This window comes from Neolamprologus brichardi, chromosome 17 (genome assembly GCF_056152115.1).
Source record: "Neolamprologus brichardi isolate AB-2024 chromosome 17, ASM5615211v1, whole genome shotgun sequence".
In the NCBI taxonomy this organism is placed as follows: domain Eukaryota; kingdom Metazoa; phylum Chordata; class Actinopteri; order Cichliformes; family Cichlidae; genus Neolamprologus; species Neolamprologus brichardi.
Window position 1 is genome coordinate 8,053,374 of NC_142120.1, and position 17,101 is coordinate 8,070,474.

Genomic DNA, 17,101 nt, shown 5'->3' on the forward strand with positions numbered 1-17,101 from the left:
TTAGAGTTAAAAACATGTATCATGGTGTCCGAGCGAACTGCCGGGGCTGAAGTTGATTAATGGCAGAACCTAGCTGCCGGTTTTTCCTCTTGAGGAGCGACACGCACAGCCCCTGCATATTAACGAGTGGCTGCGCTTTCTATTAACTAGATAAAAAAGCCTCTCCTCTGCCTTTGCTCCAGGGGGCTCAGGGATGAGAAATTCTCCATTATTTATTATGTGGCCTGTTTTTTTCCCCCCCTTTTTTTCCCTTTTTCATGTATTTCAACCTGGTGTCATCAGTAAACTTTTAAATGCCAAACATGTCTGGAACATCACAGCTTATCGGCCTTACAGAGGCCATGTTTTTCATGCAATTTTCATGCGCTTACTTACAGTAGACGTGAGGCATCGTGTCGAATTAGTGTCTCGCAAACAACATGTTACTTTCTAGATAATGCATGTAACGCCTGTTTTTTTGATGCCACTGAATATTTGTCTGTTTGTCTGCTGAACACAGTCCATGCAGTAACGGGAATTACTCCTCCACACCTCTTTTGCACATTGCGTTATGGTGGTAATAAGTCTCCTGACTATGTTCCCTTCATAATTTACTTGTAAATGAGGTTTCCCTTACTTTAAATGTTATACTGTACAGTTTACCATAAAATCATGTGTATTTTTCCTCTGGCCTGTATTGCTATTTATCCATTGTTTTGGTATCAGTTGGCCAGTTGTGGAGATTCTGATGCAGAGGTGTCTGCATTCGTTGAAAAGTAGAGAAACTAAATGGCCCACAAGCCTCTATCTGCTTTTTCCCTAAAACATGTGATTGGTTTCATTACATTCAACAGATGCAAACGCAACCACGCTGATGGATAAATAGCACTGCATGCCTGAGAAAACTTGTCATTTTCTGATGAACTGTCCCTTTAAATGTGATCGTGCTGCAGGGATTTGTCATTGAATTAAAGCATAAATCTAACATTTATCATTTATCGCCTATGTGCTTGTGTCATAGGCCACCCATTCACATAAAGGAGGAGCCACTTAATATGGACGACGACGACTGTCCGATGTCACTTGTGACGACAGCCAATCACAGTCCAGAGCTGGATGAGGACCGGGAGCTGGAGGAAGGGAACTTATCGGAAGACCTGGAGTGACTAGGATACAGTTTTTGGTCAACATATCCCTTCACCGAACCGCACTGTTTCTCTCACACAGACCTCCCGCAAGACTAGAAACCACTCCACAGTCCAAGCAACCACAGCTGACTCTCTTTGTCTCTCTCACCACTGGGACTATTTATTGAGCATGTATCCGGATAGAGACTGGGCCAAAGGAACTCTTTGTTGCAGCCCTTTGGGATCCCCCAAACACAAGCAGGCATGAGATGTCTGATTGGGAAAAAAAATTGAACTCTTTGAGACCTGTTTCATTAGGGATGGCGTGGCCACATACCGTGTAAGGATGATAGACTCATGGATGGGGAACACCATGTTCCGTTGAAAGCTAGCGGCCTCATATACTGCCAAAAAGGAAGACATTTTATGTTTGTGAATAATCCAACCCACAGTAGTTGTTAATGTCTAGAGACAATTGCTGGTTCAATTCAAGTTGTTGCTCTGTTATCATTTGCACAGGAGTAGTCTCAGAAATTTGTGTCACTGCCTGTATGTTGCTACTATTATGAAACCCAGTATATTATTTTCAGCTTTCTTTTAAAACCATTGTTAATTTCCCAAATACGATTTCTTTTTAGATACCACCAACTGTAAATGCCATTCCCCAAATCACACCAGTAACGGAACTGCGGTACCAAGACTGTTGTTGCAGCTGTCCATTAAAAAAAAAACACCAAAAACACAAAAAAAAAACAAAGGAGAAAAAAAAAAAGAAAAAAGTTGGCTTCCAGTCTGTTATCTGTTTGTGAATAAACAAAAAAAATTAAATTAAGTTGGGGAAGAAATAAGTTTGTTAAAAAGCGCCATTTCCAAAACAAATGCATTTCTGCATAATTTTCTTCTCGCTGTTCTCCTTTTACCTCCTCGTTCGAAAGCTTTGTCTACCTTCAAACAGTCACAGGCAACAGCTAGAAACCAAAGCCAACACTAGCAATGGCCAATAGCTTATAGACAGAAGCCACCAAACTCCTCTTGGTCCGCCTTCTGCCACTTTAAACTAGTACAAAGAGAAGCTTTTGTTCCGCAAACTACCTTGGAATAACCTCTGGGATTGTTTCATTTAGCCCTATACAAAGATGATCATGAGGAAGATGGAGGGAAAATAAAGGCTGGTTTTGATGTGAAATTTGCTAACTCATACGAAAAAAAAAAAAAGACAAAACAAACAAAAAAAAGTCCACTTTGGAGATTTTCTGCCAGACATACCATAGGTAGGAGGTGATGTGATGTTTGAACTGCAGGCATTTTGTGCTGTAACTGGTAGAGAGCAGCTAACTGTAAAAGTGGATCATGACCAAAACATTTGTGTATTCAATGGAAGTGCAGAAACATTGTGTTGTTGTGAATTTTTATTTTATTCAATTTTTTTTTTTTTACTTTTTCTTATGCATTACACATAGTTGTTTTTTTCTTTATTTATTTTTATTTTTTCTAACCTGGTGAATATGTATTGTTCTAAGTGGGACTGTCAAAATAATGTCTTTATTCCGTGGCTTTTTTTTCCTTTCTTCCGAGCCGCGTCAAAACCGAAACTGAAAACATCGCTAACCAAACATGAAGAATATCTAGTGAAGCCAAATAAGTCACATTTTCAAGTGAATATGAAATGATGTGGCTTGGTTACCGTGGAAAAGCAAATAGTAATAGCCATTGCGGAAGAGGATTGTCTACCTTTTTCTAGGTGAGATTTGCTTTAACTTCATCGAATCCTCGTCGCGTGGGTCTGTGCAGCTTCCAAACGCGTACGAAAGGCATCGCCGCTGATGGCGCTCTGGGTAGACAGCCAGCTTTTTATACCACGCTTTAGGGTGACTTAAAGAGAGGTAGTTACTGTGGAAACTACGTCCCATCATTTCACAGCCAGTGTCATCTAGAAAAGCGTTGTTGCTTTAATGGTCATTTATGTTTTCAGTAAACCAAAGTTACACAAAATTCTGCCTCCTCTTGTATGGGATAAAGAAAACCTGAAACTACACACAGTATAACTACACAAACACACACACGTGTCAGAGACTAGCATACACAGACCTTAGGCTTGTGGTCTGCCAGCTTTCTTGTTTTGGTTAAATCTCCAGCTGCTGAAAACGTATGCTGTCAAAGACCTGACGCGGCTTTGTGTCTTGCTGCGGCAGCGAGCGACGTGTCTGCTCTGTTTAGACCAAAATGGAAACACACTGTGCATATGTATGTTTTCAAGTGTTGTGCCAAGCCAAAGAACAGGGCTTGTAAGAGCTTAACACACAAGACACGTGCGGTACTGTACAAACGCTCAGCTTGTAAAGTACACACACATACACACGCGTACCAGTTCCACGTCATGAGGGTACTGGGCCCTGGAACAAAGCTTATCCCTTCAATACTTAGCTGGAGTCAGCAAAACGACTTGAAGACGACATTCTTAATAATCTTATCACACCAAATAAAAAGGACGCTGCGTCTTTCCAAAAACAAAAAAGAAAAAAAAGGGGTCTCCCACTTACCCAAAAAGGCTTTCTAAAAGCTCCTACCTCTGCACAACAACCAATTCAGAACAATTACGACGGATTGCACGAGTTACGAGAATGCCACAAGAGCCGTTACACTTTACTGCGCTTGTCTCATAGGACGTGGCTCAAGCCCAACGTTTACATTCCCTGCGTCAAGATATGGAAGATTTGCATTGTAATAGGTTGTCCTCAAAACATTTGTAGAATGATAATGTATAGATTATCTGTAAGGGAATATTGTGTTTTTTTAAAAATGCATGTCTAAAAAAAATCATTTGGTGGACTGGAAACGAGAACTAATAAAAAGAATATAATAAAAACCATGGGGATGATGGCCTAACTGTACGTACAATGCATAGGAGTGCGTTACCTCAGATATACTGTTTTGGGAGGGATAAAAACCTGTCAGCCACAGAATGCATATTACCTGTAGATTTGCATGGGTTTTGTATAAATTAAGTAAAAAAAAAAATGTCTAAAATAGTTGCTTGCACATAATACCAGAAAGACCTCCAGAACTGCGATCTGCTCCTCCACTAGATTTTAGGATTGTCTGGATTTTCTGGGTTGATTTTTGTCTGTATTTTGATAACTGTGCATACTTATGTAAAAAAAAAAAAAAAATGTTGGTGGACCCATAAATTTACCAGACTTTTTTCTAAGAGGAAAAAAAAAATCTCAGTGTTTCTTTTCTGACTTACCTGAATTTTTACTGTTTCTCTCTCATTGCTCGCTAAGAATAGCAAACTTGCTTTTTCTGCATCTGCTTTGCGTAGCTGTAAGGCTTAACCTAATGTGTGTATTTATTGCTTGTACCTCTGTGCATACTTTATGAAGCATTATGTCTGGCAGTTGAGTCATGTATCCTTTCTACTGCTATCCTTCTCTAATAATTGAGAATATGATCCCCCTATGTATACAGTAAATTGGGACTGTAGCAAACATATGTTTATGTAATTGGTGAGAACTTTTTTTTTTTTGGTTTTGGTTTGTTTTCATTTCCTTTTTGATCGATCGATCCAGCGACTTTTTTTGATACTTTTCATTAATGTGTACTGTGTCCATACGTTAAAAGTTCTCTGACATTAGAAGGTCATGGTTGAGAATTGTAACAGACATTATTTTCTGTATTCATGGCATTTCACTGCTGAATAAAATAAAGGACCAAAACTTGGAATTTGAAAAGCAACTGTCTACCTCCAGCATCAGAGAGTAAATTATTTTCCCTCCACTGTTGTATCTTTTATTCTACAAAGGCACAGCCATGAAAATCTAGCTGGCATTACACTTTTAAGGTTTCAGGAGCTGCTACTTCAGAGATGTGAAGGAAGGGGGTGGAAAAACAATTAAAATTTAATGTATGTGTTACAAGCCTTTTTTCCAGCCTCCAGTACCCAGAGTCTTGTTTAGAGGAGCGGGACAAGGCACTGTATTGCCCACCCCTCTGGACCTGTAATGGGTTTAGCCTTTGTATGATTCAAGCCCACTGCTTTCATGTACCGTACGCGTGTCCCAGTCTACACCCAAGCACTGCTGTGTACCTTTGAAAAGCTTTTGTAAGAAGTAACTCACCCAACTAGACTTCATTTCTGGGCTACATACTGCAAAAGTGGTTTTGGCACAAACCGCATTATTAAGTCTGTTGCCATGTAAAAAATATCTGCCTTATTAGCATCACGGCTCTGTGTCATGTACAGAAAACAAAGATGTGAAATTTCACCAGACATCTTCCATCTTCCATAATCTCAAAGACAGCAGCTTCCTCTTGACACTTGAAAAGACAAAAAAAAAAGCTTTTTACCCTCTCGACTGATGGATGTTGACTGGCCTAACGCAATGACAGGCAATGTGGCTAAATCAACTCCAGCAGGCCTACCACACCTTGTCGGTCATGGAGCAGCCACACATTGACACCCTCATTGAGATTCAAACTGAATCTACCATGACCAATAGGTTGCCCATTAGCTCGTCTGTATGCCGAGAGCCTTCTACACGTTCCAAAGGGTGCTCAGGGACATCGTGGGACTCTTTGAATCATATCCGCTGGTCATTTAATCGTAACGCTGATGCGTGTTCTTTTTCCTTATCACATGATGTCCCATGAGAGGTCAGAAAACAACAGCATTTTTCATAAAAAGGCACACAGACGCACTTGTCTTTCTTCACACCCCCCCACACCCCCCACCCCCCGTGACAGTCCCAGACATCAGCCTTGGCAGGCTGCTGTTATCTCCTCAGCAATGGCGTTCCAGAGCATTAGCTAGCTCGCAAGGCACTTGTCTTCCATGCTGTTTATGCACTTGGAAGTGTTTGTGAATTCAAGTGAGGGATTGCATACGGAGTGCAACAAGGGCCGCTGTGTACTACACAACATCAGAGGGAGCTCCGACATTAAAGTGTGAGAGCGCCTGCTATAGACCCTTCTTTCAAAGGCCATGAAATAATAATGGCTTGTGGTTAGAGAGGTATCCGTGAGTCACAGTGGCTGCTTTTCATAAAGTGGAGTTATTTACAGAGCGATGAATAAAAGAAAGGGTAGCTGGTGGTGCAAGCTTTTTCCACATGAATGGTGGTGGTGGTGGTGGGAGGGGAGTTCCTCCTTATTCAGTACGCTGCAAGTATACTGCATGATGTGATGGGAGTGGGAGAAGGCTCTGAAAATAGCAGCTAATTTCTAAAGAAAGATCTACAAAATACAAAATAATGTTTGGAAACTTTAAGACATTTAGAGACAATTGTCAACACAATTGTGTCGCCCCGATCTACAGCAAGAAGGCTTAGCTAAGCTTAGCTTAGCATTAGGACTAAAGGTGGGAAAATAGCTAGGTTCACAAAGCAGCAAATTATCTCTTTTGGACTAATTGGTCCAAAAACCAAACCTTTGATGACCATTTTCAAGCAAATTAAGTATTGTAGTTTTTAATCCTCACTATACCTAATTGTGTCTTCGTGTTCCCCTAGGTAGGCTATGTGATGATGTGTATGTGTATGTGAATGTGCGCCAGGTCATGGCCAGGGAAACTAATCCTGGCTACTAGCCAGAAAGCTGAACATAGGTGAATGGAGAATGACGGATAGGAGAAGATATACTTTCAACAGCTAAGAATTGTTTTTATTTTGAGTTTGCCTCCTTCAAAATTGAGAAAGATCACCATTCATTGTAAACTTTGTGCCAGTAGCAACAAATACACATTTAAGTTATCGAGGTGTGTGATACAGCTGTTGATAATTAATAAATAATTGTTACTGGCCTCTCCTGCCAGTGATGCAACAGGTCAGGCTAAAGAAGCTTGATTTGGTCGAGTCAAGATTCTCTGAGGAACTGGCTAATCAGATTGCATATCCCTTATTCAAAAGGGAATTGCAAAATTTATATAAATATAATTAGTCATTTTTTATACCAGGTAATATATAAAGGAAGTAATACATTTAATATGTAGCAATAAATACTGCCCTCCCATAGTGATTTGATGGTCGAGCACATTGCTTATTCTATATTTATTGTATTTAATGTATTTACTGGACTTCTCAATCAGAATTCATTAGCCTATGAGCATATGTCCGATGATCCTCACTTCTGAAATGCGTAGTATAAACAAGTATGATAGAAACAAAGAAATGTTTAATTAAATATGACTTGAAATGAGCGACTGACCCCCCATAAACTCAACATGAAAGTGTTAACAGAAGTCGATAAGACTGGAAGTCAAGTCTGTGACACCTTGGTTTGGTCGCTAGCATACTGCTGTGGTCGTAGGTTAACTAGAACTAACAGCCTTGTCTACAAACACTGCCACTCTGCTGCTACTGCTACTATCTGAGCTTTAGTGAAACTGTGAAAACTGTGACACAAACCAGAAAAGGAGAAGGTTAACCTTCAGAGCAAAAGTTGTGCACTTGAAACACATTGGTTGCAGCGATGAGACAAATTTTTACTCAGCAGTTGAATGTGTTGCTAGCAACCAAAGTAATCATCAAGAGGTTTTTGGCGCAGCACCTTCGTTTGCTAGAAACCACCAGGAACCTCAGGGAATACATGCCTCCCTGGTGTGGTTTATTCTGGTTGGCAGTGGATGTATCATCTGGTAGACAACTCTTAAGGAATGTGCATGACGTCATGTGAGAAACCACAGGTAAGCTAAGATGTTAGCTTCTGATAGTTGTTTTAGCTTCATCTTTCCATAACAGAGGCTAAATATATGCACAGAGCAACAGCCAGAAGACTTAGCTTAGCAAAAAGACTAAGTGGGAAAGCAGCTAACTTCAAAAGTAATTTATGAGCACTTTTATAAGTTGTTACTATATTATATCTTGCTTTTGTAAACTTTGGAAAGAACCAGACTAGCTGTTTTCATCTGTTTCCCATCATTACACTAGGCCAAACTAGCTAGCTACTAGCTACTAGCCTGTACTTGAGCGAATGCTATAAGAGAGTGCTATCAGTGTCCATGTCTAACTTTCAGGAGTTCAGTACAATAGCTAGTAAGTTCGCTTGTATCTTGGCCTTTTAAATCAGACAGTGCATCCTGGCATCATTCATTTCTCTAACAACGACCAATTAGGTCAATTTATGAACCGTGCACTTGTGGGATTGGGTGGTAAATATCTCTAGTCTCAGCTTATTGATTAAGAGTGCAGTCTCCGTCTCGGTCTTTCTCTTTCCACCCCTTCTGACCTGACGATGCGTGTCGGCTCCCTAGAAGACCCTTACCCCGAGGCTGCAAAATTGCCTGCTAAATAGTCCGAGGCAATGGCAACGCTAATTGAGATCATCATTATTATAATTGCGAGCCCTGAAAAGCGCGTCTTAAATAATTTGCATTGCTCTCAAGTTGATATTGGATGCAGTGCAAAAATAATTGCATGGCTCGGAGGCATGACGCTCGGTTCGGTGGTGGGCGAGGGGACACTTCCCCACCCCGCCCAGCTCTAGTAGCCACCCAGCCGGTGCTGAGATCGGATGCCATCACATATCTGTGTCACGAGCAGTAGGTTGGGGGAGGCAGATTTTGTAATGTTTTTGTCCACTTTTATATAAGAATCTCTTAAAGCTTTGCAGTCAGCGATTTTTCTGTTAAATCAGAAAAAAAAACATAGGATAAAACAACATTCCCATGAGATGAGAATCCTTCAATGTGTAGTCCGCTAAGTGTTTTCCACCAGTCACTACCTTTTAAAGTGAACCTGACTCCAAGCTCACCTGCTCCTTTTACCACATCTGACTTTCCACTCTGTGGACGAAGCTGCTGAGATAGGCAAAAAAAACCCTAAAAAACTATGACCTCGATACATAAAACTTCACTCATCGCTTCATCAGAGGAACCTGACGTAAACGCACTTTTTTGCTTTGTGTGAATGTGATGTGCAGGCACCGGTGTAATGTATGCAAGAGAAATGCCTATTTCTCCAACTGAAACAAGGGATTAACCCAACAAAATGGTGAGAAACTGCTGATATTCATGAATTCTTGCCTTTGGCATTATCTGCCACATACACACACACACACACACACACGTATCCTATCAGGTCTTTCTCCCCCTCGTCTCTCAAACACACACACTCACACGCACAAAGAGACTTCTCGATAGTCCGTCCTAATGAATAAGATATGATGACATGATATAGCTCATTATTTGTTTGCTTTATGCTTTAACAAACAACAAACACAACCCTTCGAGGCTGCTGGCAAATCTTTTTTCCTTTTTGCCTGTGAAAATGAGCACATCAAAGAATGAATGAGAGGGTAGAATCAGATTATCTAAATCCTCTTAGAAAGAAACACACCCCTCAAACACACTCTTTGCCTTCATCATCAACCCCCCCCCTCATCATTTTTACACATTATAGCTCTCTCTAGTATTATTCATCTGTTTATTTTTGAGGGGACGGTGGAAAATTTGAAAAGAAATTGAACCGGACTCACCCCAGCAGCTGCTTTGCATCTCTCGTCACTTGGCAGGTAGACATAAAACAACGCTACATACTCCATGTTGTGTTTTCACCTTTACATGTCTAACCGTGATAAATAAAGCACTTACATTTAGCTGGTAAGGTTATGTGTGGGGGGGGGGGAATCACAACTATCATCCTTTTAATCCATGGTAATCACATCTGGCTTTAATCGCCAATTCATAATGGAATCTGTAATGGAATGATTTCAATTATCTACCACCACTGGCACCGCGCAGTTGTGGAATTAAATTAGGACAATGCTTCTGTATGTCTTCGTCTCAAATCTCAATATGTTTGTGTTTAAGGGGTCTTGAGGCCTTTTTATTGTTGTTCTTGTTTGTGGAACTTATGAGGCAGAAGTTTGGGTTTCGTGGAGAAAAAAAAAGATTGCTTAAAAAAAAAAAAAAGGGAAGGACCTAGGGAGCTGATCATGTGGGGGTTGGATGGTGGTAAAGAAAAAAGAAATATCTTGCATTAGTGAGGAATGGTGGGTTAAATCACTTACTGAAGATTTTTAATGACATTTCAGTGTTCCTCGTATAATTACTCTTCATCTGAGATGGGCCGTAATGCTGTTGGACAGTCGTGGTTCAGGCTCGCTAGCTCGCTTCATTAGCGTGTCATTCCTATTTCACATCAGAGGCTTTAATTGTAATGCTGAATATGCACAGCTCTCCACAGAAGCCTAATCAAAGTGGATCCACTTGTATTATTAATATCAGAAATCAGCCCGCTTGCTATTTTTTTATAAATAAAAGAATACAGACGCATAAATCAGCTGTCATTTATTAGCATGGCCCTGGCATATCCGCCAGACATGCAAGTAGAGCAACCCCACCCCATCTCCGTTCCTCCGCGCATCACTCATCAAGATTTAAAAAGAATAAAAGACGGAGAGGAGAAAAGGAGAAAAAAAATTGCATTAAATATACATACTAATTCCGCTGTGAAGTAATCAGATTACAAAGCAGGTGACACCGGGCGCAGGAAGGAAGAAAAAAATAACATCGGACAGCAATGCAATATAGAGATGATGGAGAGGTTAACAGGGATAAAAGACGGAAGAATGGGTGGACGTGGAGAGAAGGGAAAGGCAGAAGTGAGAAAAGAAAAAGATGGGAGGATTAAGGATTTACATTCTTAAAGCAAATACCCTGAAAGAAAGCAACTACAGCAGAGAGGAAACGGTGTATTTGAGGAGGGCTCGGTGAACACTGGGAGCACGGTGACCCTCCACAGGTTGTGCTGACCAACCATAAAAATCCAGCTGTGTTTTGAATCCTAAGGCGGTCGGAGTCAAAGTGCCGTGAACCGCTAATCCACGTCAGTGAAAGGCTTCGGTGCTGATGCAGATGGCACCCAGGGAACCGCAACCGAATACCTGCCCTGTGTCTGAAAACAGACGCTGAGGCTCTGGAAAATAAGACTGCGCTTTACGCCATTTCTTCACATTTATTTGCTTATGTTCAAAGATATCGGAAGTTAATGAAATGACTGAGTTTGCCGCGACCTTCACGTGGGGTTTACGAGTGCTAACGTGCTAATGGGATTATGCCACGTCATCAACAAGTAGATGAGGCGGTGATTTTTACATTTCTTGGTATATTTTGACTCAGATGTGTTCAAAAAAAAAATGAATGCTTTCTTTTGCCTGCCAGAGTCAGAAGTAGAAAACAAATGTAACATTGTCACATTTAATTTCTGGATACAAGAAAAGTTATGACAGCTTCAGGTGGATGAGACAGATGTAAATTATTAATTAGACATTAATGGGTAGAGAGACATTAATTAGGCATTAATGTGGAGACTCCTTGTACAGACTTCCCTCACCTTCTCCCAGTCACATCCTTCCCCTGAGTTTCTATCTATAGCACGCCCCCCTCTACCTCCATCATCCTCTCTCTCAGTCTCTCTGCCCACACCCGTCGACCGTATGTTCTCTCACATCAGTGTGTATAGAGGCAGATGAATGCTGCGCTATTATTTCCACTGTAGGTTTAGAAGGAACATTTTTCAGCGAGATGCATTTTGGGATGATTCCGTTTAGCTTCCCGTGTCTTTTAAAAAACAAAAAAAAATCCAAATCAAACATCACTGAAGTAGTTGGAGCCCTGAAGTAGTTGGCGCACTTAGAGCGCAGCGTTCGCTAGGTACACATTCTGACGGCGGTTGTTGTTGATGCTGTTCCCTGACTGCCTTTTGACATTCCTTTCCTTAGAAAGGAGAAGCTGTTCACTCAGCGGTGGGAAAAGTGTCTTGATGTACAAGGCAACACGCAAACAACCATTTGCGGTTGCCAAACCTCAACATTTATGAAGGTCTGTGTAAACTAGACAGTTACTGGCTCGAGAAAAAGGCTTTCTAAACATGGATTGAAGGAGACAGAGGGGTGGGGAAAGGGTAGTGTAAGGGGAAACTGAATTACTTTCCACTGTACTGTACACGCTTCAACCTTGGGAAAAAGCAAGCAGGAAAATGATAGTGGCAGTGGGGGGCAGTGTTCAAGTACAGGTCAGCTCCATTACCTGAGTCCAACATGTCTCCCTCACAACCTGAACATACATATATAACCCCGGCTTGATGATATTCCTTCCCAATCTCGCCAGTTTCCATTCCAAACGTCTTTGATCTGTGATTTGCATTTTAGCGCCCACAGGGTGAAAATTATTTGGATGAGATTTTTTTTTTCCTTTCTCCCTCATTGCCTTCTCTTCTGCATCTTCTCACTCACCCACTCACGTACCTGGGGCTTGTAAACTCATCCCTCCCTCCCCGACTCCCGTTTTCCCCAGCTCCCTGCATCCCTCTTTCCCAGCTGCTCAGGATCTCCTTTTAATATCAGCTATGCCCCCGAACGAAGCAAACAAATTAGCTGACGGGAGGAGCGGGTCTCAGTCTTGGCTTCTCACCTGGATGCGAGGTTAGCGGCCCTTGGGTTTAGCAGCTTCTCCTGAACAAGGTTTGCAAACACGGGTACCTTAAACACACCTACTGACTTCCATCAAAGTTATTGGGCTACAGTCAAGTGAGGGATATGTTTTTAAAGACCTCAGGCTTGCTTAAGAGTTTTCTGTTTAACCTACATAGATCCTACAACGTAGCCCACAGAAGTGCCTGATGCTGTTGTCAGTCTTTACACCTGCGAGCAGTGTGCCTATGTTACTCTGCAATATCATCGCTGAAACGCTAGCTGGTGGAATCTGTTTTCCTCTTTGCTTTTTTTCCATTCTCTTTCATTCTGTTTCATGTGATGTAATCCACTGCTTTCTGAAGTCCATTTTTAAATTTTCAACATTAGTGTTTTCACCTTCACCATCTTGGTGATGGGATGGATGAGTCTGACTGTGAAACCACTTGTTTATTGACCAAGGACTTGTTAGTCATATGACGTATATGATGTAATCCCTTTTTTTTTGAAACACAGTATGACCAAGATTTACAAAGTAGAGTTAATTTTTTATTCAGTGTGACCCAAAGTAAGTGACTGAGGCCCTAAAATGACTAAGAACATGTATAGATGTTTTTCATGTCTGTCATTTTGGATACAACCACAGATCACGGAGGAAAACGGTGTTCCGCAAATGGCTGCTTACTTTAACTAAGTGAAACAAAGAGGCTGCAGAACCATTGCTTTGGTTGCTGGCAGATGTATGGAAGATCCCAACTTGTCTGGCAGAGATATTCCCTTTTGATAAAGCTTAGTTAGGCCTGGATCAGGTGACCCCGAGTCCTCCCTTAGTTACACTGCAATAGGCTCAGGCTGCTAGGCCCTTCCCTTGAGTCACTGAGTGTTTCTTCTTCATGACCTTTTTTTCATTCACTATTTCTTTATGCATTGTTCATGCATCTCTGGGTCTCTTCCACAGTTTCTTTGTCCTGTCTTCGTCCAATCACACCCAACCGGTCATGGCAGATGGCCGTCCCCTCCTGAGGAGCTTGTGGTGGAGGTTTCTTCCTGTTAAAAAGATGTTTTTCCTTCCCACTGTCACCAAGTGCTTGCTCATAGAGGTCAGGTGATTGTTGGAGTTTTCTTGCCAAGTTGCCAAGGAATTATTGTTTCTAAGCCTGCATAAGGGGCGCTTTAAGTGGAAGTAGAGCTTTAGCAATTGATTTCAGAACAATACCATCAACCTCAGCCTCCTGCCACCACTTACCAAGTGGTTGGGTAGTACACATTTATCTCTTGTAAGCAGTGGCTGCTGGATGGTTGCAAACCACTCGGAGCCTTTTTCATTTGACTCTATATTGTCAAGATGACTTTCATATGTCAAAAATCACGTGTCTGCAAAATCAGTGGTCACGGCAGAAAGCCGTATTTTCCCCCTAGCCTTCTGTAGAGCCAGAAGTCGTTTTGCAACCAAATCTATCGCCATCTGGTGACCTTCAGGCAGAATGCAGGTCAGATGTATTTCTGCAGTGGCTTCAATTTCCTTTGTCAATCTTGTTCATTAGCAAAAGGTAGATGGAAGTGCAAAGGAGGAAACAGTGGTAGTGAACAGGCCAATCACAGTTGTTGAAGACAGTCATCAGCTTATGGTGTAGGTTATGTCATAGGGTTTCTGAAGGGTTTATTGTTATAATGTACCTAGAGCATAGCTTTAACCCTAGAACACTATTGCTGGGTGATTTTCATCCGAGCAAATACAGTTACATGATTTCTCTCTCCTGCAGCTGTTAGCGTGTCAAGGAGACTGTGCCTTCACCAGGAATATCTCAAATGTCCCAGGAATGGGTGGATCAAAGACCAACTTTCCAGTGTCTTTTTTTTTTTTTTTTTTTTTTAGGAATTTTTTTGTTCTTGAATTCCTGATTTTTCTGTAATTTTGCAGCATTATTTTAGCGTCCCCTCATGACACTTTTTTTCATTCTGTTAGACATGGCACAGTTGAAAGCAAAAGCAGACCACTCTGATTTGTCATGTGTTGTCATATTTTGATATATTTTGATGACAAGTACTTTTTGTTGGTCATATTATATCGGGTAAAAATCCCCCGGCATTAGTGATTGTGTTACTATTTATAGCAATAGTGTTCTACGGTTAATACAGAAACAGAAATCCACTTTTGGATCGAAAAAGTATATTAATAAGACTAAGAATAATTGTAAAAAGTGTTTCATTTTGATTAAATCGTTAGCTGAAAGTAAATAAACACAATTATGGACATGGCGGTTTAGAACATTTGCTGGAAGCACCTTTATCTCAGTGGGATTGTGAATGCAGAATGCACATTTACGTGTGGATCGTGGACTGTTTCATTTGTACTTATGCTAACAGTTAGGATGTGACTACTTTACCGCAGGAACACAGAAGACGACGCAGTGAAAAGAAAAGGAAGAAAAAACAGTGATATTAGACATGCAGAAAAACTGAAATATCCCATTAATACGTCCTGTGGCTCAAACAAAAAGCCTGCAGCAGAATACTCTCAACCTCGTGGACAAGCAACATTATCGCCCCCTAGACATCCGTGACAGCGAGACTGCTTCCCGCTCGCTACCTATTTGATGTTTTTAAACAATTTATATTTGTTATCATATCAAAGAGGAGGCGTGTGGCTATCAAACACAGGAGGTGCACACTCTCAGCCGAGGGGCCCTCTCAGCCAGCCACGCTGCATTCCTTATTCTATTTTATCTCTCTTGGTTTTTGACTAATGTCAGTAACAGCTACCGGTAATAAAATGCTTGTTAGAGTTTGTGCCGTTGCCTCGGAGCGTCGGCTTTGATACATTGTCAGGCCATTTGCCAGTGTTTCCTGATTACCTCTCCACCGACTGCATGTTTATTGATTGGGAGTTAATAAAGCGAGGGGCCTACGCTTATTTCGTCTTCGCCTTCTTTGCAAAAGGTGAGGCTTCCTTTGATGTTGATGCCGTACATTTTGAGGCAACATAAACGCTCGTGTGTTGTAATGTCAGCTTTGCTCCTAGCCCCCCCTCGCTGCCACTTCTTTTTTTTCTTTTTTCGCATCTTACGTGCAGTAATGTGGGGAAGCTCGTGTTGTGGCGACTCTTTCTGTCGTTGTTGGGAATAAATTGAAGGTGTGAGGGAAAGAAAAAAACAAATGGTGCCAATTACTTACATTACCTGCGGGCTGTCTAGGTGACTTCATCTTGCTGTCTGTAATGCTGACATCTAATTCTACAGTCTATCTCTGCATCTGGCTGTCTTCGCGTGTTAGTACCTTCAGATCTTTACGTGTAGGATTGTCACTGTGAGCCTGTCATCTCCGGATCTGTTTATCTGCTAGCTTCTATCTTTGTCTCCTTCCCGTCAGTCTTTCCGCACTGTCCGTCCCTATGACAGTCGATATGATGATTCCATCCCTCACCAGCTGATTGTCTTTTGTCTCTGTCCTCTGGAGCTTCTCCCAGTGCTGTTTATCCTGCACCCTTCCCCAGACACAGACCGCCTTGGATGATTTTCTGTCTCTTCCTCTGGCTGTCTTATATATCCACCACCGCCCCCCTCCGAACTCCACCGAGCCAAGCAGTCGTGTCAAATCAAAATAACATCTTTAAAAATTCAGTCAACATCACCCCTACAAACAGCGAGGGCCTCCTTGTTGGCTATTCATGTATTCAGGTGTACACCATATCATGGTGGAGATGCATTCTGAGCGTGCAGGGAGCCTTACATGGTGGTTCCATCAAAATTTGATGTATTCATTCATAGTCACAGGTAAACTCTGTTTGTTTGCAGATAACCGGGATGTTTACCAGAAGCCGGGGTGGACAGGAAAGCAGGCCGGCACATGCAGATCGGTTTCTTATCGGACAAGTGCTGGCCTTGCACCTGCTGGCCGTGTAACCCCTGCTAGGTCCCCAGTGGAACATGACACGGTCCCCCTGACTTTTTCTTTCTATTTTCTGTCATCTTTGTGATGCTTACTTACAATTCCACTCGCTTTCTCCCTATCTTGATGTGTGCTTGTATTTATGTGTGCCGTACTGCGACAAACACCATATGTGCTCTGACTAAGAACCCCACCCGCCTCCATCTCTTCCTCTTCTCTCACTCGATTCTCGCTGTATTTACATCCTTGTTTAGTGTCACATTCTTGGGGTCAAACCAAAGCGCTGTAGCCTCAGGCAGCCTCCGAGGCTTGTGTATCATTGGGTTTGCTGATCACTTCCACTGCCTATCATAGCCCACCACTTTCCCAGACTTTTTTTTTTTTCATTCGTTATGATAAAAATTTCCAAAGTGCTTGTAGAGGCAGCTTGATCTGTAATATTATGTAAATGGTGAGTTCTGAGAGCTGATTTCCCTCTTCCTCAGCCTCTGTCACTTCCTTGAGTTTCTTTCCCCTTCTTCCTTGGATCTCTCTCAAAATCTCATCGTGTCAAAATGCATTACGGACATCAAAATATTTCTGTTTACAACATCGCAGTCGTGTCAATTAAATCTGATAAATTATTCAAACATTTATCTTCCCCCACTATGCCCGGGGAATTTTTAATCAAGCTTCCTATTTGCTTTAAATTAGCACTGTCA

At 41.7% G+C, this 17,101-nt stretch overlaps 2 protein-coding genes across 10 annotated transcripts in view; both read left to right on the forward strand.

Moving 5' to 3' along the window:
- The window catches only part of foxp2 (forkhead box P2), a 103,966-nt gene extending 99,153 nt beyond the window's left edge, over positions 1 to 4,813 (forward strand). For all 7 annotated transcript variants that reach the window (XM_006780619.3, XM_035906773.2, XM_035906785.2 and 4 more), the window contains one exon: positions 1,001 to 4,813. In XM_006780619.3, coding sequence (XP_006780682.1) covers positions 1,001 to 1,145 — 145 coding nt within the window. In that variant the 3' untranslated portion in view covers positions 1,146 to 4,813. The remainder of the gene's footprint in view (positions 1 to 1,000) is intronic.
- Positions 4,814 to 7,748: 2,935 nt separating this feature from the next.
- mdfic (MyoD family inhibitor domain containing) overlaps positions 7,749 to 17,101 on the forward strand; it is a 50,829-nt gene continuing 41,476 nt past the window's right edge. The window contains exon 1 of one of the 3 annotated variants that reach the window (XM_006780624.3): positions 7,749 to 7,785. The gene's annotated coding sequence lies outside the window, so the exon portion shown is untranslated. The remainder of the gene's footprint in view (positions 7,786 to 17,101) is intronic. The other 2 variants (XM_006780623.3, XM_006780622.3) reach the window with 2 other exon arrangements.